Source organism: Dermochelys coriacea, chromosome 14 (assembly GCF_009764565.3).
Source record: "Dermochelys coriacea isolate rDerCor1 chromosome 14, rDerCor1.pri.v4, whole genome shotgun sequence".
NCBI classification, from domain to species: domain Eukaryota; kingdom Metazoa; phylum Chordata; order Testudines; family Dermochelyidae; genus Dermochelys; species Dermochelys coriacea.
The window spans coordinates 6,908,760-6,932,241 of record NC_050081.1 but is presented as its reverse complement, the minus strand read 5'-3'; the positions used below and the strand labels follow the sequence as shown (position 1 = coordinate 6,932,241).

The 23,482-nt window shown below is 46.5% G+C and overlaps 1 protein-coding gene across 3 annotated transcripts in view; it reads right to left on the bottom strand.

Moving 5' to 3' along the window:
* The window catches only part of RGS9 (regulator of G protein signaling 9), a 73,889-nt gene that overhangs the window by 22,881 nt on the left and 27,526 nt on the right, over nucleotides 1-23,482 (bottom strand). For all 3 annotated transcript variants that reach the window (XM_038371022.2, XM_043496396.1, XM_043496397.1), the window contains exons 8-13: nucleotides 23,258-23,339; nucleotides 21,960-22,022; nucleotides 7,269-7,298; nucleotides 6,520-6,581; nucleotides 2,451-2,564; nucleotides 14-129 (exon numbers count right to left, since the gene is read on the bottom strand). In XM_038371022.2, coding sequence (XP_038226950.1) covers nucleotides 14-129; nucleotides 2,451-2,564; nucleotides 6,520-6,581; nucleotides 7,269-7,298; nucleotides 21,960-22,022; nucleotides 23,258-23,339 — 467 coding nt within the window. The remainder of the gene's footprint in view (nucleotides 1-13; nucleotides 130-2,450; nucleotides 2,565-6,519; nucleotides 6,582-7,268; nucleotides 7,299-21,959; nucleotides 22,023-23,257; nucleotides 23,340-23,482) is intronic.

The window sequence follows — 23,482 nt, the reverse complement described above, 5'->3', positions numbered from 1 at the left end:
AACACAGACCCACCACTGAATTCTTTCTTCAGGAACAGCTGGAAGTTCTGGCGGCCTTTCGGGTCCCTCATCAGCTCGTTAAAATTAAAGGCCCATCGCTCCACGCGCATCCTGGTAGGGATCTCCACTCTGCAAAGGTTTCATAGAATCATAGAATATCAGGGTTGGAAGGGACCTCAGGAGGTCATCTAGTCCAACCCCCTGCTCAAAGCAGGACCAATCCCACAACTAAATCATCCCAGCCAGGGCTTTATCAAGCCTGACCTTAAAAACTTCTAAGGAAGGAGATTATACCACCTCCCTAGGTAACGCATTCCAGTGCTTCACCATCCTCCTAGTGAAAAAGTTTTTCCTAATATCCAACCTAAACCTCCCCCATTGCAACTTGAGACCATTACTCCTCGTTCTGTCATCTGCTACCATTGAGAACAGTTTAGATCCATCCTCTTTGGAACCCCCTTTCAGGTAGTTGAAAGCAGCTATCAAATCCCCCCTCAGTCTTCTCTTTCGCAGACTAAACAATCCCAGTTCCCTCAGACTCTCCTCATAAGTCAAGTGTTCCAGTCCCCTAATCATTTTTGTTGCCCTCCGCTGGATGTTTTCCAATTTTTTCCACATCCTTCTTGTAGTGTGGGGCCCAAAACTGGACACAGTACTCCAGATGAGGCCTCACCAATGTCGAATAGAGGGGAACGATCATGTCCTTCAATCTGCTGGCAATGCCCCTACTTACACATCCCAAAATGCCATTGCCTTTTTGGCAACAAGGGCACACTGCTGACTCATATCCAGCTTCTCGTCCACTGTAACCCCTAGGTCCTTTTCTGCAGAACTGCTGCCTAGCTATTCGGTCCCTAGTCTGTAGCGGTGCATGGGATTCTTCTGTCCTAAGTGCAGGACTCTGCACTTGTCCTTGTTTAGCCTCCATCAGATTTCTTTTGGCCCAATTCTTTAAATTTGTCTAGGTCCCTCTGTATCCTATCCCTACCCTCTAGTGTATCTACCTCTCCTCCCAGTTCAGTGTCATCGGCAAACTTGCTGAGGGTGCAATCCACACCATCCTCTGGATCATGAATGAAGATATTGAACAAAACCGGCCCCAGGACCAACCCTTGGGGCACTCCACTTGATACCAGCTGCCAACTAGACATGGAGCCATTGATCACTACCCATTGAGCCCGACAATCTAGCCACTTTCTATCCAGCTTATAGTTCATTCATCCAGCCCATACTACTTTAACTTGCTGGCAAGAATACTGTGGGAGACCGTGTCAAAAGCTTTGCTAAAGTCAAGGAATAACAGGTCCACTGCTTTCCCCTCATCCACAGAGCCAGTTATCTCATCATAGAAGGCAATTAGATTACTCAGGCATGACTTGCCTTAGGTGAATCCATGCTGACTGTTCCTGATCACTTTCCTCTCCTCTAAGTGCTTCAGAATTGATTCCTAGAGGACCTGCTCTATGATTTTTCCAGGGACTGAAGTGAGGCTGACTGGCCTACAGTTCCCCAGATCCTCCTCCTTCCCTTTTTTAAAGATGGGCACTACATTGAGCACAAACACCATCGTTTCCCTCTGGAGTCAGGTCACTGCTCACTGCGGGATTTGGCATATTAATTAAAAACAGAACGCCCTTCACTGGGGTGCCAAGAGATTTCCCAGCGCTGTCTGCTTTCTGGTCTGCTGTAATGAGCTCCTGAGGTCAGCCCACTAGGTAAGTGGCAATTAAACAACCTTCTGCACAGTGGGATCAGGAATGAGGGGCCGATTCTACTCTGATTTACACCAGTTCTATACTGGCACCACACCATTGGCTTGCTACTGCTGATTTACATTGGCAAGAGATTAGAATCCAACATAAAATATACGTCTGGAGGCTGCAATGTGTGGGGGCATTGCATCCCTTCAGCAACACAACACAGCGGTGTACCCAGTTTAACTGACCAGTTCATGTGTGCACTTGCAATGGAATAGATCCCTTAGGGCACACAATGTATGGGTCTGATGCTTCAGTCCTTAGGCAGGGAAATCTCTTGGTGAAGTTTTGCCTGCCTAGGACCTCAGGACTGGGGTCCACACCTATAATTTAGCTAAGTAGGCTCCCTTGTTCATAATTGGCCACATTCTGCTCTCAGGTGAATGGGAGCCCTTCACACTCATCCAAGAGCAGAATTAGGCCCAGAGGCATGGTATGAATTTATGAACTCCCACACTATTAAGGAAGACTACAGTTAAAGAGAAGGCAGATAGTACTGCAAGTACAGATATCAACACTGCCCAAGGACCTTTTCACTGTTAAGCTACTTCACATGCTAAGAATAGGAAAGCATTGCCACTTATCACAGGAGAGTGGATATCATGATTAGGTCAATGCTGCTTTTTTTTTTTCCAATATCCCACAATATAGAGGCTTTGTAAGCCACGAGTTGGAGGGAGAACAAATACATACAGCTTTGCATTGAGCTCCCAGAACTCAGAGTCATCAGTTATCCAGGGGTTGCTGGGGAGGCATCCAGACATGATGGGATCATTGGAGAGGAACTGTTCACTGTATTTCACAAGCCTGAAAATAATTCAGAATAAACCAAGATGATCGGCTGTAGGCAGCACTTCAACCAGTATGTTTATAAACCTAAGGAAATTATTACACAGGGCTTGGACTTCTTCCTAAGTGCATGCATAACGGGGCCTGGATCCTGAATGGGACCTCTGCAATGTGAATAATAATTAATAAGAACAATGAATCTTTTCCCATCCAGCCACAACACGCAACAAAAACACCCACCAAACGTGGGCCTGTATGTTGTCTTTCAAAAGTGGTCAGTAATCTTGGGGGGGGGTCCCAGTGTTTGGGAGCTGAACTTAAGACACACACCCAAGGTCACATAGTGACTTCAGAAGCAGAGCGAGGAATAGAATCCAGGAATCGGGAGCTCAGATTCCCTCACAGAATGGTATGCTGCTTTGATATGAGAGGAAGGGAGCAGACAGAAAGGAAAGCGGATGTTGCAGGAACCTGAACTAGGATCCAGACAACCTGATGGATGGATGGACGGGGACAACTTCAAGAAGGACCTTGAACAGCTTCCTTACAAAAACAGCAGCTTTTAAATTTTGCTGCAATGGGTTCCCTCCCAGGGGCTGTCCTGCCCAGCATCCTGTCTCAGTGAACCCTGGGTAGATGGGACCTGGCTGAGCATGCCCCAGCTAGCTATTACGTTCCTCTCCATAGCTACTGTATAGCTCATTACTCTGCAGAGCACTTTGAGCTGCTTTACAAATGAAGCCAAAAAGTCTCTTTGTTCTCATTCAAGAAAAGCAGAGAAATATTTAATGTCCCACCTCCAGGTGCCGGCCAGACTTGTAATTACAACCAATTTCATTAACACGCTGTGAAAGTTTTTTTCCCCTTCTTCACTTTTGAAAAATTTGTCTGGTTTCTGTGTTTAAAATTCATCCCAGGCTAAGCTGCTGTCACGGATTCAAAGCTGGGTGCGCGCTGTCCACCGCAGTGATGCTAATAGATAACTTGGCACAGATCCTATAACTATATCCAAAGCATTGGGGTTTGACACCAGCACACTTGATACTGTTTTCTCAGTGGAAATGCCAAGGCGTTCAGTGCTCGCATCATTCAGACCAATCCATATATTCTAATGAGCTGCAAATATAAACCCATCAGCTCAGGTTACATTGCACTGTCCCTCCAATGATCCAGGCTTTCCAGCTCCTCCTGGATCAATAAAGCACTCTGCTGTGTGCATACTGTCTGGAGACTGATCCTGCCCTAACTAATAAGGCCTGATCTCTGAGACTGGCTTAAGGGCCACATTTCCTCAAAGCTGAGGAAAGCTTAGCTCTAGAGACTGGGTTTGACCCCGTATAGAGACAGGGCTAGTCACTCTTGTGTGAGGTGTTTCATCAGCAACCGTTAGCTAATTAAGCATCACGGCATCCCTGGGAGGTAGGCAAGTGTCCTCAGCTCCATTTCACAGACTGGGAAACTGAGGCACAGAGAGGTATATGTGACCTGCCCAAGGCCACAGAGGGGAGACAGAAGCAGAGACAGGCACAGAACAAGAACTCCTGACTCCTTTTCCCCCCCGCTATAACCACTAGCCCACACTGCCTTCCTCCCAGGCCTTCCTCAAGACTTTGACCATTTCATACCCACCTGGGGCAATCCGCTCTCGGGTACCATGGCTCAGTACCAGGTGGATTGCAGGGCCTGGGGGAAGGAATCCTCTCCAGGGGGCATGGAGCAGCAGCACCACCAATGCATGGAGACTGATTCAGCCGAATGATAGGAATGGTGGCCTCCCTGTGTGACGGAGATGGGGATAGGGCTCGGGGACCCTGCTGTCCTTCCCTGCCCTTCCTCCATAGCCACACAGTGCTGGGTAAGAGGTGCACAGCCTCCCAAATCCTCAGGGCTGCACCAGTCCCACGACCTGAATGCTCTCTACACCCCCAGGAGAAGGCAGGACTTGTCTGTGTGCAATTCCAAATACTATCCCACTAAGACACATCGCCATCCCCTTGCGCTTTCGGTTGATTGATTCTCTGGCCTGTGTTAGGCAGGAGGTCAGACTAGATGGTCATAAATGGTCTCTTCTCCTTAAAATCTATGAATCTCCCAGGCCCCCAACTGCCCCTGTCCCAGCATTGCCAATCCCAAGCACTCAAAATTCCTGAGTGATGAGCCCCTGCCCCACATCATGAGATTGGTTTAAACTCATGATTGTTTAAATATCCTGTAATACATTTTTGGGGAAAGGGAGTTGCCTTCTGGGTTTTGAGTCTCTAGAGGTCACATTCTCAGGTTTTCCTCCACAACCATGAGGTTCAGAAACTTCGGCAGGGGGGTTAAATGAAAAGTGGGATCGTCTGATGCCAAGAGCTGGGGCTTTAAGACAAAACACCAAATTTCATGACACTTGCAGTAAAATCGCAAGAGAGGGTGGCACTATATGCAAAACAGCTGGTAGGGCTTGATGTGCCTAGACTGGACTCCAACGTAACTTCCCAGCACATGCAAACCTCTGCAAGAAAATAAGTGACCTATGTCTGAGGTTGGGCATTAATTTCATGGCAAATGCCAAAGTGCTGTAACCTCTTTGCCAATCGAGCACTACCCACATCAAATCTAGCTAGGTCCTTATGACGGTATGGCTGGATATTCAGTCAGTGTCCATCACTGGCAATCTTCTGCCATCTAAGTTTCCAGCGCCCAGGTCACATAGCAGCAGTCCTTGGTAAACATGCTTTGTAATTTGTTAGTCTCCCATCCCAAGAGCCTTTCTGTTCTGAGAGCACGGCAGGTAATTGGCATGATAAGGGATCTGTTTGGGAAAGACCCCAATGGGGAGTAGGAACAGGGGAGGAAGGGCAGTCCGTCACTTGGACTATCCTTCAGACACCACTTTTAATAATGTGGGACAACCAGGATACGTTTACACTGTCCGCGGCACCGAGCCACGCACCCAGAGTCAACAGGCTCTAGGGGCTCATGCTACCACGCTGAAAAAAGCCTTATAGACGTCGCAGCTCAGGCTCTAAAGTTCATTCCCCTCCTTAGGCTTCAAAGCCCGACCTCCAGCCTCAGCCTCTAAGTGCTGTCCGCACAACTATTTTTAGAGTGCCAGTACAAGTCCCACAACCCCAAGTCTGTGGGCCCGGGCTGGGAGGCTTGCTGCCAAGGGCAGTGTAGACACGCCCCCCCAAGTGACTTCATTCACTGCATTCTGCAGAACACCCACATCAGGAACTAGAACACTGACACCCAGCTGACGGCGGCAAAGTGGGTTGTGGAGGGTGGGGAGGGGAAGTGTCCATCTCCATTGGTCACTTAGCCCACTACAGCAAACAGATGGGAGACACAGACACAGCTGAATCACAGCAAAGCAGCCTGTGAAAAGCAGCTGTTGCATTCTGATACTGTACAGCTGGATTCCACCGCCAGATACATTATCTGTCTAACAAACTGGTAGTTCAGGTGCTTTCCACTGCTGGAACCAGAAAGTTTTCTTTATTGATGGTGCTTTGTTCCACTCTGTTTTCACAAACAATCCTTTTCTTTTAACCCAGAACCTGGGTGACATTCACGGCCCTTCAAAATACTGACTTACTGTCAAAACAATGGTGGTGGTGATGAATATGATAGGGTACCTATACTCAGTCCCTGCTTAGTCAAAGTTCCCACTGGTTATAACTGGAATCTTAATGAAAGACCTGATCCTGTTCCCATTTCAGTTTATGGCTAAGCAGAACTAAGCCTTCATGCCAGGATTGGGACTCAGAGCCTTCTCTGCTTTATGGGTGACCTAGGTTTTACCACCAGTTTCCAATCCAGTTATTACACAGCCTTGAGACACTGTGTGTAAAGAACACAGTGTGAGACCATGCAATTGATTGCCCTACTCAGTCACCAGCTCTCAGAGTAAATAGGTTAATCATCTCATTAACGGAAGAGAATTTAAGACTAATTAATGTAGGGGCATAAGGGAATCAGAACTTACCCTCCAAGGGAGACGGAAGACTTCACTGTGGACTTCATGAGGACTTGCTGATAGTACATGATCTAAGAGGCACAGATATGGTTTGTAGTTAGCAGAATTGCAGTCATGTGAGTGAAAGCTGGTCATCTACTTCATCCCTTCTGCAAGATAGCTGGACAGTTACAATAGTTTCTGCATCACCCCTAACAAGTGGGTGTCCATGGAGTCCAGAATCCCTGAATTATTTTATCACCATGGTTATTTTCATGAGGGTTTTTCAAATGTCACGAGAATGTTCTATAATGTGCAAGTAATTAGCCGGAGTTCCCTATGCTCTATAATAATGGAATAATAGCTGCAATGGCACTTCTGTCTGCATAGTGAGTCTGATCACCTCCAGATGCTCTGGAGGATTTAGGTGTGCAATTATCATTGCTACTTGGTTGTCTCTATGCTGGCAACTTTGGAGATATTTCCTATCATGGCTCTACCACGGGTGCAGCTCCATCAGCGTTCAGCAATGATGGGAGTGTTTTTACCACCACGTTGTTTTATCCCACTGAGAGCTTTCCCACCATTGCTAGAAATGAGGGCAGTGCAATGCGGGGCGATTTCCTGAAAATGCATTAGACTGAAAGCTTTTGGAGGCAGGAACAACGTTGATCTGTGTGTATGAGAAGCACCTATCTTCAGGCACTAATGCAACACAAATTCCAACAATAATAATAGACAAATACCTAATATTTGCAAAGCAGCGAAGGTCACATTACCTCTCTTCTGTAAACATCAATGGTTTTTTTCTGTAAAACAAAGAAGCAAAAGCATTAAAGTTGGGTGGGTACTCAAAACTACTCTTTAAAAGAAGAAAAAGGCTCCCTATTGGGCACCTTTCTCCCGTTTAACCCTCATTACAATTGAAAACAAATTTTACAGGTTAGCATCCAAGCAGCTCATCTAATCAGAGTATCATCAATTCTATTTAGTCTGCAGAAAAGAAGAGTGAGGGGGGATTTAATAGCAGCCTTCAACTACCTGCAGGGGGGTTCCAAAGTGGATGGATCTCGGCTGTTCTCAGTGGTGGGAGATGACAGAACAAGGAGCAATGGTCTCAAGTTGCAGTGAGGAAGGTTTAGGTTGGATATTAGGAAACACTGGTTTCAGAGTAGCAGCCGTGTTAGTCTGTATTCGCAAAAAGAAAAGGAGTACTTGTGGCACCTTAGAGACTAACAAATTTATTAGAGCATAAGCTTTCGTGAGCTACAGCTCACTTCATCGGATGCATTTGGTGGGAAAAAAAATGTTTTCCACCAAATGCATCCGATGAAGTGAGCTGTAGCTCACGAAAGCTTATGCTCTAATAAATTTGTTAGTCTCCAAGGTGCCACAAGTACTCCTTTTCTTTTTATTAGGAAACACTGTTTCACTAGGAGGGTGGTAAAGCACTAGAATGGTTACCTAGGGAGGTGGTGGAATCTCCATCCTTAGCGGTTTTTAAGGCCCGGCTTGACAAAGCCCTGGCTGGGATGATTTAGTTGGGGTTGGTCCTGCTTTGAGCAGGGGATTGGACTAGATGACCTCCTGAGGTCTCTGCCAACCCTAATCTTGTATGATTCTAATGCTAAGTGCATCTACAGACCATATGTGGTTCCATTAAATGTACACATTGTATAGTGCTGCCTACTCCATTACAGCCTATGTGCATTCAATTACAGGCTTATTCTAATGGAGTTAAAATAGATTTGTTTAGCAGACACAGATTAGATCATTCAATATTAATTAAAGGAGACAGGAACCAACACATTACAAAATATAAACACCCACAATTAAAAAGCCTCAGAAACAATATCTGCTGTGGAAAGGTGCTTAAATTGTGATTTGAACAGCTCAAACTATGTTATATGACATCCACAAATGAACGAGCAATTGAAGGCAAGAAATTAACTGCAGGGTGTTTATTCACGCAGCTTCCTTTGAAATGCAGCACAGTTATTTTGTCTTGAATAAACTGAAGGAGAGAGAAGGAAAGGCAGGTAAAGTCAGGGATCTTCCAGGCAAGCCTCTAAAACCTTGTGTGGGCTTTTTAGCCCCGTGTCTCCCATTAAAGTCATGCAGCTAATCTGCCATGTGTGATCTTTGGAGCTGCAGCCCAGAATTATCCCATCTAATTAACACTGTGGGAGAATCAGGGACACAGACTGCTTTGTGGGAGGCTAGCGCTTGTGAAAAGTGCTGGCTTGGCAGCCCTAGAGACCCAATTCCTTTGTCCACTGAGCTAGTACAGGATGGACAACAAGACCAGCACAAGTTACACACACACACACACACACACACACACACACACACACACACACACACACACACACACACACACACACACACACACACACACACACAGTCTCACCAGTGAACCTCAGCCTTTACCTTGGCAGCTGCATCTGTACCGAGGCAAAACTCCCACTGCAGTTCACAAGAGTTTTGCCTGGAAAAGGGCTGAAGGATTGGGCCCTTAATTTAAAGATTTGGCAGCAATTTTGATTGGGCTGTAGTAATACCATTTGGAAAGTTAAATTTGCAGACATGAGGGTTAGATGCTTCTCTTTAAAACAAAAGCTTAGATTATTCAGAATCTGTACATGCCATGTGGGTTGTAGAAATATGTCCAGCACATCAGATCCAGTCCCGAGACCAGGTGCTGGACACCTCTGACCCACCCCCCCGAAAAGAATTCATTACTTCTGCTTTCTCCCAACTGCTGCATACTCCCCTCAAACCACCAGTGCCACGTTTGCTTGCTATGATCAGAGAGCTACCACTCTCCAGCTGCACACATGTACCCTTTTACACATATGGAGGGAGAAAATGTGCACACCCAGCTGTTTCTGACAGGACATACTCACCACCTCAGTGACAAGAGCAGGATATGCAGCAGAGCATCCAGTATGCACCATGCTAACACAAATCCAACCTGTGTGATGCTAACACAAACCTATCCTGTGTGGTACTAACACAGATCTAACCTACATGACATAAGCAGGAGAAGGTCTTTTTCAGAGACATCCATTGGAAAGATCATGAATAGGTCTGACCTGCTGCAGTGAAAGCAAGCTCAGCTGAAACAAACAAGCTAATAGGAAAAGCAAAAACAATTTCTGCATCAATGAGAGTGATTCCCCACTAGATACATGCATGACCTGATGTGAATGATAGTGAGCCTTACACAACAAGGGGAAAATACAACCCCTCGGAGTACAATAAGATCTTTACACATATGGGATCCAATGGACTTAGTCTGCCTTTGGAGGACTTTGCATTTGATGGAGGACACAACTGCCTTGCTTAGATGGAAGGGACTGATAAGTAGCAAGTGCTGGTGAAAGTCAGGGAAGGAGAGAGCTTATTAACAACAGGGGCATCGCTCCTGTTGCCTGTGTAGTGGCAAAACTCCTATGGGTGTCCGTAGCATGCAAGGAATCAGGCTCGGAATGTAAAGCTCCAATGGTATCAACTGATTGTCTTCAAGTATTCCAATACCAATGACAGGTTTCAGCATAGCAGCCGTGTTAGTCTGTATTCACAAAAAGAAAAGGAGTATTTGTGGCATCTTAGAGACTAATAAATTTGTTAGTCTCTAAGGTACCATAAGTACTCCTTTTCTTTTTGAAGACAATGGGAATTCTGCTTGAGTCTGGACTGCAGGCTCATTATTTGCAACAAGCCTGTTATTCTGCACATAGTAAAATTGTTAGTTGAAATTTGCACCCACTGTGTCTGTGACATTGGGCCAGATTCTGGGCCCAGTGAAGTCAATGGGAAAACTCTTGTTTCTTTCAATGTAGCATCAGGTCCATTGTAAGTACTAGGAGAGCTGATAGCATACTACATACAGGGACTAAAGATCAGCCTGTGTTTGCACACATTTCCTGGTCTGAGTTGGTGCCGCTGGCTAAATAGCATCTATTATAGCCACATAAAGATTCCTCACATTTCTATGTGTTGTCTTTATTTCAGGTCCAATTGCTGTAGCCATGGAGGGCAGAAAATGATCTGTTTCTACCCATTCCCACAGGTCAGACTGAAACCCACTGCACTTCTACTACCTTAGAAAGCATCTTCTTTGGAGAACTACAGTTCTATTCCAACCAAGCTATTTCATGTATAATGGGAGTTCACTATCTTCCTGAGGAGCCCTGAGACATAATCAGAACCCTTCAGATTTACCAAGTGCTAAACTATTCTACTTGCTGAGGCATGAGGGTGGCTGGTGTGGTTACTTTAGGAAACATCAATGGGTTAACTCCATTAGATCAGAAAGAAAAATCTTCTAAATTAAATAAAAGGCCCCCCCACCATGGGTGCTGGGTATCGTAGGCAGGGGTAGGCTGTGCCTCCCCAAACAGCCTAGTGTTGCCCCGCCCATGCTCCGCCCCCAGGCCAGGCCCTGCTCTGCAGGTCCCAGCGCTCTGCCCTCGCTGGCCCGGGCTGGCTGGCCTGCCTCCCACAGGGACTCAGGGTGACTGGTGCTGGGGCCGTGCTGCTTGGAGCACCGGTGCTGAGGACACTGCAGCCATGCCGCCCGGAGCACTGGGGCTGGGGACAGCCCAGCTGGCTCCCAAGCACCAGGGCTGGGGGCACTGCCACTCGGCACACGTGGGCTGGCCATGCCTCCTGGAGCACCGGGGCTGGCTGTGCCGCCCGGCTGCCCAGAGCACAGAGCGTTGCTGCCCGGGGCACCAGGGATGGGCGGCTGGCTGCCCGGAGCACCAGGAGTGGAGCCTCGCCACCCGGCGCTGGGGCTAGGGGGTGCTCTGGACTCCTGCGGGGGATGGGGGCAAAAGTGGATGGGGAGGGCAGAAGGGGAGGGGAGGGGCTTTGAGCACAAGGGAAGGGGCCAGGGCTAGCCTCCTCCAATGGCCGCCTGTGTCCCCCAATGATCTTTATTATCCTGGATGGATATTTCTGACAGACACAGTGCAGCTGGATGAGGAGAGAGGAAAGGAGGATGCCCAGCAGAATGGGTGGAGACGGCTTTCATGGAAGTTAAGATGCTCTAGTCTTCTACAGCGCAACAGATCAAGGGCCTCAGAGGCAGGCAGGCAGCCATGGCACACGCAGGAGAAAACAAATAACTGGTGGGAAAGAGAAAAAGGGTGGGGGGGAGAGTAAATTAAATGTTACTTAGAACAATAAATCCATGAATGAAATTGACATTGTTGGTCTTCAGAAAAAAATCAAAAGCTCTTCACCAAGCTGTCTGTGTTGTAATACCACTCATGTCCTACCTAAGCACCTGGCAGCATTCGTTTGGAAAGTATTCCTGAGTGTTCAGTTTACATTTAGGGATGGAACCTCCCCTCCCTGAATGCCCTCTGTATTGACTTCAGTGAGATCTTTGGGTGTGCCAGGGACGCAGGAGAGCCAGCCTTTGACAAGACAAACGGGTTTGTTTCTGAAGCAGGAGGAGTGACCTTACTTTGGAAATGAAGGCCCTGCAGCAAGAAGTAATGTGTCACCGCAATGAAGAGGTTGGCACAGTGAGCCCTCTGGGGGAAGAGGTCAAAGTGCAGCCATCTACTCCATTCCCAATTTGAGGGTCATAAGCAGGTGTCAGGGGTCATGGCCCATCCCCCTTCCATATTGCTAAACTGGAGGGTGGTCCCAGCTAGATAGGAGGAGGCAGGGTCCAAACTAGATGGGTGGGAGTGCCAGGGGCATCACAGACAAGGGGGTCACGGCATGGTAGCTGAGCATACTGAATCTGGGATGAATTGAAAGACGAGCACAGTATGGAACACGTGATTCCCCGTCCCCTCCCAAAGGCTGGTGGGAGTTTTGCTGGGTTTGCAGGATAATGCCCACTGTGCCCATATATAGACGGTTGTTTTCTTCCCTTGCTTTCCCGAGCTAAATTCCCGAACTAAATTCACACAACCCTACACACGGGGAAGGGAGCTGTGATTTAAACATACAGATTCTGAAACAGCAACTGGATTCCCCCCAAAGGCATGAAACCATTAGGAAATAACTTCCTTCTTGGTCACTTGGCTTTTTCCTGGAGTGGGGCCCCAAACACATCCCCCAAATCCACCACCTCTCCCTCCTGCTTTGTAGAAGTGAATTGCTGATTCTCAGTCCAGTGCCCAAGCCTTCCTCCACGTCACAGTCGACAGCATAATTACCCCCCTGATTCGGAGTTTCAGGAGAAAGCTGCGGACTGGACGGGCCATTGGGACTGGTCTCCCCTCTCACCACTAGAAGTAACAGTAGAACATTGCTGGAGGAGGGAGGTGAAACGTGCACTGCCAGGATACGTGCTGCACCTGTCATGTGGGAGAGGGCTTCAGACTCCAGAACTGTCAATCTGGCAACGTTTTACAATCCTTAACTCCACACTATGCATTTTAAGACAACAAAAGAAGGAATCCCAGCAGCCTCGCCCCCACAGCTGCACTTAGCTCCCCTTAGCTTCCTCCCACAACATACCCCACCACAGCATCTCTACTTTCACTGCTTCTGTCTCTGCTAGAAACCCATCCCAGCAACTGGAAATGCTCTAGTTTAGGCTTAGGTTGGATATGAGGAAAAACTTTTTCACTCGGAGGGTGGTGAAACACTGGAATGGGTTATCTAGGGAGGTGGTGGAATCTCCTTCCTTAGAGGTTTTTAAGGTCAGGCTTGACAAAGCCCTGGCTGGGATGATTTAGTTGGGGATTGGTCCTGCTTTGAGCAGGGGGTTAGACTAGATGACCTGCTGAGGTCTCTCCCAACCCTGATCTTCTATGATTCTGTGCATCCTGTCTCTCCTCTGCCACCTACAGCTTGTCTACATGGCGATTTAGTGCCTGGCAAACCAGGGTGTGAATCTACTGTGCACTCGCTTGCCATGCACTCACTGGCCACGTGGATCCTGCTGCCACACATTGAAAGTTTCCTCGTGTGCTCCTTGGAACTGGAGTACTACAAAGTGCAGGAGGGAATTTTTAGTAAGTGGGCACAGGGTCCACATGGCCAATTACTGTGCAGCAGCTAGTGCGTCATATAAATTCACACACTACGACTTGCCGTGTGTGAACTCACCACATAGACAAGACTTTAGGTTGAATTCAGAGACCCACTAAACATACTGCCACTTTTCCCCAACCCACTACACACACAGGCCCCCTTCCAACGCAGAATCCACCCTCCCGACCTGCCATGCACCATCTCCAACAAAGAGATAAATCCTACACTCGGATTTATACAGGAATATCATTCAGCGGCCAAGAGCCATTTAGCATTTTCCCTTAATGAGTGTAAAACAGATTGAGTAATACCCATCAACCAGTGAATTATCACAATTATCCAGTGCAGAAGCTTAATGTCCCTCTAGGCTTAAATCAAAATGCCAATTAGTGAAAGGCTCCAGCCAGTCTCATCTGACCATCACATGCTCTACAAAACGTTCTGCGTTGTGGGGTTTGTATCAGCATTCAAGCAGCACGCACACAGCCCTGTCACTTGAGACAAAGCTCCAAAGGCAGCATGCTATGGGGCTGGGCATACCATACAGATACACAGCAACTGAAAGAGGAAAAGACGAGATGTACCAAAGCGTCTCCTAATCAAGAATCCTTTGTCTGGTCCAAACCTGGCAGGAGGAAGGGAGGAGCTCCTGGCACAATGCTGTGCGGTGGCTCTGAATACAAGCTGCTGAGGATTAACCCCTTGTGCTGGTGAATATCCGGGATTGTTGGGGCAAAATGCCCCCGGGGGCTGTCCACGTGCTGCAGGTAGATGAGTTCCAAGTGGCACGCAGAACATATGTGGGTGCACCGATAATCAGTGCAGAGCACGTAAAGGATTAGTTTCTACAGCAACAGAGATGGGCCCAGGTGGTATTTGGATCTGGAGTTCTGGGTCAGGCCCATCTCTTCCTCTGCTACTCCACCGTGGGAGTAAGCGGAGTTGGAAGTGACATTTGAGGGTACTGTTGCCGTTTTCACTGTGATACTGATTCCGAGTCGCTGCTGCCTGAAGGTAAAGGGCCAGATCCTCAACTAGTGTAAATCAGCGCAGCTGATCTGAGGATGTGGCCCCACTGGGGAGAAGACGCCATTGTTCAGGATCCAGGCGTGATTATAAAGTCTCACAGCATGTGTGTGTCCCTTGTTACTATGGCACTAGTGATCCATTCAGGCATTCCACCGAAGATGCTTCTCACAACCACCCCCTAAGGAGCCACTACACAGGACCGGCCATTGGTCATTCAGCTCCCTACAGAAAAGAGGGATGGGGGGGTTAATATTCACCCACAGCTCCCATGGGTGCAGCCAATTTCTGGAGCCTGCTTGCCCACCCTGCAGACTGGCCTGCATAGGGAGATGTGGCCTAGGCTTTAGGCGTAAGTCAGGAGGCCCTTGTTGGGGCCTCGCTCGACCAAGCCTTCTTCCCAGCACAGCCGGCCCCTTTCTGCTGTGCTCTGTCAGCATCACCTTGAAAAAGAACACGAGGGACCCAAGCCCCAATGTCTCCACGAAGACCAATGACCACACAGAAACGCAAAGCGCCTCCTCCTCTCTCAGAAATGTACCTTGTGGGTTACTGATGTCCATCTGGACCTCCACAAAACTTACTTCATGCAGGGTCATAGCCCAAACCCAGGCAGCCTGGGCTATGCAGTCTGGGCTCCTCTTTGCAGCCAACAGTATCTCCTCAGAGTCGGAAGGGAAGAGCAGAAAATGTTTTCCATTCATGTAACTGTTGAGTCCCTTTCTGAGGATATGTAGGTGCTCAGACAAACCCTGTTCCCTGTTTCCAACTGCCGGAGCATTCCTGCCCCCTAGGTTTCACTCCGAATTTCACATGGTGCGAAGCCAAAACCTTCAGGTTTCATATCAAAACCATACGGAGCTGTGCGTTGAGTGTAATTTTGATGTCAACCCATAAATCATCCCAAGCACAGTTAAACATGACCTGGGCACGCTCAGATCCTTTCAGTGACAACGGTCTCGAGTTTCAAGTCGGCAACACACCCTGAAACCAGGGGGGTAGCGAGCGCATCCTGATTTCACTGCAAATGTTTTCTGCAGCTCTAGTGCTGACCTAAATATGTCAATCAACAACTAAGTCCCACCGGCTCACTCCTGAGTGGCTAAAAGACGTGTCCCTCACCATGAGGTGGCCAATCACAGAGCAGAATGTTTCACTAGCTCTTGCCTTTCCCAGATCTCCTGGGCTGACCAAAGTACAAGGGGACACTGCCATGGGAGGAAGAGGAGCAGAAGGAATCTCAGAGTGAAGAAAGTGCTGTTCCTATGTAGTGCACTGAAGTGCCTTTAGGGTGACCAGATGACAAGAACAAAATATCAGGACATGATGGGGGGGCAGCCACAGGCTCACCCCCCCCCCCCACCAGGGCCAGCTCTAGGGTTTTTGCCACCCAAAGCAAAAAAAAAATAAAAAAATAAAAAAGCCAGAGTACCACCGAAGCAAAATATCAGGACAAATGGTGTCCCGACCATACATTGGTCGGGACATGGGACAAACAACTAAATATTGGGACAGTCCCGATTTTATCAGGACGTCTGATCATCCTAAGTGCCTTTGACGTACAAAGCCCCACTGGCAAGGGCAAAGCAGAAGCACTGAGAGAAAAGACAGGTGATTATTTCCAAGGCAGTGGGATTACTGTAACTGTGCTTCTACTTGTGATAGCACTAGCTAGAAGCTGGGAATGAGCGACAGGGGATGGATCACCTGACGATTCCCTGTTCTGGTCATTCCCTCTGGGGCACCTGGCATTGGCCATTGTCGAAAGACAGGATACAGGGCTAGATGGACCTTTGGTCTGACTCAATCTGACCATTCTTATGTTCTGGTGTTTACAGGGTCTGGAAACAGGCAGATTACACCAACTTCTTCATGCACTCCAGGACGGCACTTGACATTAAGAACCAGCCCATGAAATGAAGTGCCCACCCTGTGCCAGTGCACTGAGCTCCACCTCTGGACCTGCAGCCTCATTGCCAAGCACTGCCAGCAGCTCTCCTCTCTGCTGGGAGCTGCACAGGGGGTTGTGAGACTGGAGCTGAGCGAGAGACATGACCTGGGGGATTCTGGGCATGAAAAATGCCAGATTCCAGCTGTGCATCCCGGACTTGCATCGCCATGGCCACACTGCCCAGATCTCACTTCCCTTCTCAGCCAGAACCATTCACTGGCAGAGTTGGATCTCAGGAAGAACCAACCGGGGAACCGCGGGGTGGAGCACCTCTGCCATGCCCTGAAAAAGGTGGACTGCACAGTCCAGATCCTGTGGGTTTTGAGACCATCCTTGGCTTTGGCAAGCCCAAAAGCATAAGGGAAAATTTGAAGTCTCAGATAAGGCCCCTTTTGAAGATACATCTCTTTGAAATGCATTGGTCACTCCATACCTACAAATCGGGTTTTGAATCCTTCCTACCACCGGCCTCTTTCACGGTTATGTTTCAGAGTAGCAGCCGTGTTAGTCTGTATTCGCAAAAAGAAAAGGAGTACTTGTGGCACCTTAGAGACTAACAAATTTATTTAAGCATAAGCTTTCATGAGCTTCATGCATCCGATGAAGTGAGCTGTAGCTCACAAAAGCTTATGCTCAAATAAATTTGTTAGTCTCTAAGGTGCCACAAGTACTCCTTTTCTTTTCACGGTTATGTATCTCAGTTAGTGCCTACAGTATGCTCTTCCCCACTCCTTAACACTGGCCTTTGTATTACAGTGTTGCCATTCACTGCTTCAAAATATGAAGTAATTGCTCGTGTTGTCCCTGCTTGGGGAAAATCCCTCCCATAACTTTATAGCTGACTTCCTTGGCTATCTTAACCTAAACTGAAAAGTATTACCTTTCTCCAATTATTTTTACCCTTAATTTGCAGGATTTTCCAGTTTCTCTATCTTGCTTATTTGCTTTATTGTCCCATCTCCAAGATACCCATGAAAGGTGCAATAGAAACCGTGGAAGTAGTTATATTAATATTAGTAACAAACGCTATCATTTCAATTAGCAATTGTGACTAACACGGACATCTTTATCAGTAAGCTCTACTGCTATTCGCAGATTTTAAGACCAGAAGGGCCTATTACGACCATCTAGTCTGACATTCTGCATAACACAGGCCTGAGAATTTTACCCTCTAATCCCTGCCTCAAACCCAGTAACCTCATTGGACTTCATCCAACCACAACCCACTAGGCAGCACTAAAAGCCACCTCAAAAATGCCATTACTCAGCTGCTATTTATTCCAAAAAGACCCTAAAAAACATCTAGACAGTGAGCAGCTTGTATAGCAGCTAACTATCCCAGGCAAGAAGCAAGCACTTTGATACTGCTCATTCCAAAATCAGCTTCAAAGAAGTAATTTTGACATCTGAAATGAACTATCAATGAGAACATTTTCTCTTCAGCTAGTGAGATAAAGGAAAACTAATTAGCAGACTAAAATGCAATAGCCTGGGCCCAAGCAGAATCATGAATAAAGCAAACTGCAGTTGAATTAGTGCACGTTTCTCCTGTCCTCATTGTTCCACATGTATTATAGCTAGATCCAGGTCCTATTGAAAACATTAGTAAAACTGCCATTGGCTTCAGTAGGAGCAGGATTTGACCATCAGGGCAAAATCCCCCAAATAGCTGAGTGCTTGGTGAGAAGACTAAAAGTATCATTGTTCTGCCCAGCTCCTTGCAGATTGAGCCTCAGGAGTTTGGGAAAGCCACCAGTATAGAGGGGCCAGAAAGTCTGGCATTTTTCAAGAAATGCAAGAAAAGCTGCTAGTCAGATGCTGGAAAAGTCTTGTGTTTCAGCCGATTATATTAGTGCATTAGTTCCAATCAAACTTTGAAATATAAAAATAGAAACAGGAAGCATCCTATCCACTCTGCATGGAGAAGATTAAACTTCCAGAGACAACCACCCAGAGGTGCAGCTTAGAGCCCCAAACTGCTAGAGCTGCTCAAAAGAGTTTCACCCACGTTGGATTGATGGAAAATGGATTTTTAACTAAACAGAAATCTTCACTCAAAAACTTCCATTTGCATCTAAAATGTTTGGGTCTTTGTTGAAAAACTGAGAATGTGAAAAATTGAAAACGTTTGCTTTTTAGCAAACCCCCCCAAAATTGCAAAGATATCCCTCCCCAAGACACCCACTGCTCTGCGTAACCACTTTTCTCTTTCCTATTCCCTCTCTCCTTCTGCCCCTTTTTCTTGTTTCACTCTTCTCTTCTCTTTTTACCCTATCCTTTCTTTGTGCTGCTCTCAGTTACTAACAGCAACCTACCAAATTGTACTAATTTTCATTTATTTCTGTATTTACCTTCTTTAGATTTAGAATAAATAAAAAGAGCCCACAGACGCTGTTAATTATATAAAAATTACAAACATTGAAAAGAATGAGGAGTACTTGTGGCACCTTGGAGACTAACAAATTTATTTGGGCATAAATTTTCGTGAGCTAAAGCCCACTTCATCAGATGCATGCAGTGGAAAATACAGTAGGATGGCTTTAGCCCATGAAAGCTTATGCTCAAATAAATTTGTTAGTCTCTAAGGTGCTACAAGTACTACTCATTCATTCTGCTGATACAGTCTAACACGGCTACCACTCTGAAACCTGTCACCATGCAAGGCTCTGCATTTAGCCCTATGAAGTGGAAATCCATCCTCCTGTATTTTCCACTGCATGCATCTGATGAAGTGGGCTTTAGCCCACAAAAGCTTATGCTCTAATAAATTTGTTAGTCTCTAAAGTGCCACAAGTACTTCTCATTCTTTCTGCTGATACAGACTAACACAGCTACCACTCTAAAAACTGAAAAACAATACAATGAGTTCAACCCATCTACGAACACAAACACTATACTGCCCCCAGACATTGGTCTCTACTGCAATCCACCCGCCTCTCTCCAAAGGCCAGGGGAAATGAACAAGCCCTGCAGGATGCTCTGAAAGCCAGCAATCTGGACTGGATGTGGGAGGCCTTTACAGAGAATGCCTGCTGACCGCCCCCTCCCTATTATATCTAGGGGAATCAAACAGCAGTGCTTCCACTAACTTCAGCTACAGCAGTATATCCCAGAGAGAGAGGGAACACAAAGGGTCTGATTCTGATCTCCCACTGGTGTTAATCAGGAGTAACTCCACTAAACACAATGGTATTACACTGGCATGAAGGAAAAGAGTGGAGAATCCAGCTCATAATGTGAACAGTGAGAGGCACAGTCCCCTTGCCTCTTGCGCTAGTGTTCATTATTTGTCGCTTGTGTCCATGACATTCTCTAGGCCTGCAGTATGCTAAAAGTGAATTTTGGATTTCTTTGTAGTTGCCTGTTATTACTGCCCCCGGGGCTTATTTTCCATCCCTAAACTAAAGTGTAAAATCTTTCCTGATAATCTACAGATTTTGCAGTACGGAACGTGGGAACGCTGGGTTGGGGTTTCAATCATAGACTTAATGTATCTCTGTGTGTTGGTGGAAAGGGCCCCCTGACAATCCAAAAGCCTGCAGTCCTCCTTTATCTATAGAGCAGGCACAGCAGGGGCACTAGGAGTATACTCTTCCCATCACCCTACCAATATACTTCAGCTTTGAGCCCATAAGCTGAGAGGGGGTTAAAGTTCACATGGCCCATGCAGGGCCCGATCAAAGCCTATTGCAATCAATGGAAACTCTCACATTGACTTCAGTGACCTTTGAATCAGGCCTTCACTCCTTGGGCTCTCTGCTGAGATGCTAACAAGGGAGTCAACTGTGCTAGTGACTTGTTTCTTTTGTTGTGGGGGCTTTCTTCTGTCCAGTAGGAACTGAACTGAGAACCATTAACTCGTTTCACGTAAGCCACTGAATAGCCATCAGATGATTAATGACTTTTGAAAACATTTGCAAACCTAAAGACCTCTTTCCAGGATGCTAGCTATAATATTGTGGGGGGGGGGGGGGAGTCTATCTTATTACTCTTTTCAGTCTCTGTTTGGATCCTCCAGCCCAACAGCGGCTCGCGTTTTCATTTCCTTTTAAAAGACATTTCAGTAGCTCCCACTTAGAGCAAAAAAGAGAAAATACTAAACCCTAGCATTTCACTCTGCTTTTCAGTCGCCATGGCAACAGAACCCACTTGCCCAAAGCAATTATCTCCCTCTGACGTTTAAGGGCCGCTATGAAAATGAAAAGTTTACTGGAGATAGGATAAGCTTCGTCAAAGCAACCATCACCTTTGATCAATGAGAAATGTTCTGCCTTCGCTCACCAAGCACAGACCAAGCAGGTGCTGTCAGCTGACTCACGGTCTCCACTATTCACCTTCAGCAGAGCCATGGGTGAAAGATAAGGACGGTTCTAACTATCACTGCATACACTTAGTCCTATAGACCAGTGGTTCTCAACCTTTCCAGACTACTGTGTCCCTTTCCAGAGTCCAATTTGTCTTGATTACCCCAACTTTCACCTCACTTTAAAACTACTTGCTTACAAAATCAGACATAAAAATACAAAAGTGACACAGCACACTATTACTGACAAAATTGCTTATTTTCTCATTTTTATCATATTATTATAAAATAAACCAATTGGAATATAAATATAGTATATAGAGCAGTATAAACAAGTCATTGTATGAAATTTTGGTTTGTATTGACTTCACTAGTGCTTTATATATAGCCCGTTGTAAAACTAGGCAAATATCTAGAGGATGGTATACCCCACAGGGGTACTCATAGTCCTGCTTGAGAACCAGTGCTATAGACAAGTTTACGCCAGGGCTAGTCACTTACATTATTTACATTCTCAGATCAATAGCACTATTCTGTTTGATTTAACTAATGTGGCAAGAAACCACTGAAAAACTGATAAGCGAAGTGAAGCTGCCAGATTCTATTCCTAGGGCCAAATTCAGTTCTCTCTCACACCATACCAGCACAAATCCAGAGAAACTCCACTCCACTCAGCAGAAGTGAAAATCAAATGGGTTTGACTTCACAGTTCTGGTTCTGGCATATTTCTACATGCCTATCAGTTGCTATTTGGCTTGATATGGCTCATTCAGACAGTTGCTATGCAACACTGGAGATTCATGGAGCGCCATTCACACACAATGAGTAGGTCTGCATTGCAATCGGGGGTGTGACTGCAGCCAGTGTATGTATGCCCAAGGTACCTCTGATACAGCTACCTTGAGTATTAATAGCAGTGAAGCTGCAGCAACATGGACTGGACTGGATGGGTACGTACTCGGGCAACTAGCCTGTGCTACCATGGCTTCACCGCTATTGTAATTTGAACAACCTAGATCAATGCTAGTTCAAGTATGTCTACACATACTACAGAGGTGCAGTCCACAACTCTGATTACATGCGGCACATAGATATACCCTCTGAGTGTAATGTAGATCTACCTTCTGTCTATGTCCTCGTACAATCAGTAAGTTTGAAATCAAGCAGCCTTACCTAGTTTACCTTATTTTCATTTGGATCGGTTACTCGGTCTAGTCCATAGTCTAGGATGTCTTGCATACCCGGCTGTTAGAAATAAGAAACACAAACAAATTTGTGTCTGCTTTTTCAAAACCATCTTAAGTTGCATGAACAAATCTGCTGTTAATGAATAATTCCTCCAGTTGGTGGAAAAAGGTAAAACACTGATTGATCTTTCCCGAGATGGCTGTAGGGCTTGGCTGGGAGTGCATGGGAATGTATTTGGGATACTCAACAGAGCAAGAGACATCTATAGGAGGGATAACCAAGAAGCATCCAAGCAGAGGTGACACCAGGAGACAATCCAGGAGAGATTTAACAGGAGAGATCCAGAGACATCCAGTCACTGGAGAGCAAGGGTGATACAAGGGGCACATATATAGGGAAAACCATGCTCAATCCAGCAATAATCTATATAGAGGAGACACACCTTGATATAGGCAATGAGAACGGATAGGATGGTACCACTGTGATGTCTGCCTTGGGCACAAGTGATTTTTGAGTAGTTACCTGAGCTCCACCATAGTTAGATAATAATCAATAATTAGATCTCGGTAGTGAGCTTTTATGGGGAAAATGGAGAAATAGACCAGGAAAAGAAGTAATTAGTCTAAGTCTAAATTCTAAGTCCTTAGTCTAAGTCTAAAAGAACCAAATTCAGCCCTGGTTCATCGGGGATGAACTGGGGCCAAAGTATTTGAGTGGTGCAAAGAGTCTCCCACCAACTGCTTTATCTGTGAGCAAAGCTCTAATTACAGGCTGACATTTGCCTCAGGCTTGACGCATCCCTTTATGTTAATAGCTGGGTTCTCCACTGGCCACTTACTCAGTATACACCATTAAGATGGCTCTTTGATTATGACTTGGATGAGGGAGTGTAGCTCCTGGGTACATGTCAGAGTCTGACAGCACGCTGGGACCAGCCTGGCTTCACTCAGGAAACACCCTGGTGACATGTGCCTCCAAAATAACAGCCCCCCGGGGGCAAAGGCAGTTAGGATTCTCTGTCCGCAGCATGGATGATGTGGTGAGTGGTTCCTTACTTCATCTTTAAAAAGGAAATCTCAGGGGTTTGGGAATTTAGTAGGCAGAGTGGATAAAGTCTCTTTTTTGCATCTAAGTGCACTTCTGCATCTCTGGCAGCTGGCCAAGCACAACCTTGGAGGCAGTGCCCCCAAAGTTGCTTCTTAAAGGTGCAGTAAGTTGCTCCTGGCTGAGCTCTCTGGATCCTATACCTCCAATATAGACTTTACAGCTGTGGAGGACGGTATTCTACTTACAGGTGCTCGATGCACTAGCCAATAGGCTTTCTCCTGACAATCCAGCGCGTACCTGTCTGCCTTTTTCCGTTCCTTTCCTGTCCTGCAAAGCAAAGAATAGGTTTGAATCCCATCAGAGGAACATGTGGGTTATTTCTCCCTTTTGATGACATTTTCTTGCATGTTAGCCACAGTTGCAGCTGATGGGGACAGCACCGAAGGAATTTGTACCGTTTTCCTTTAAAA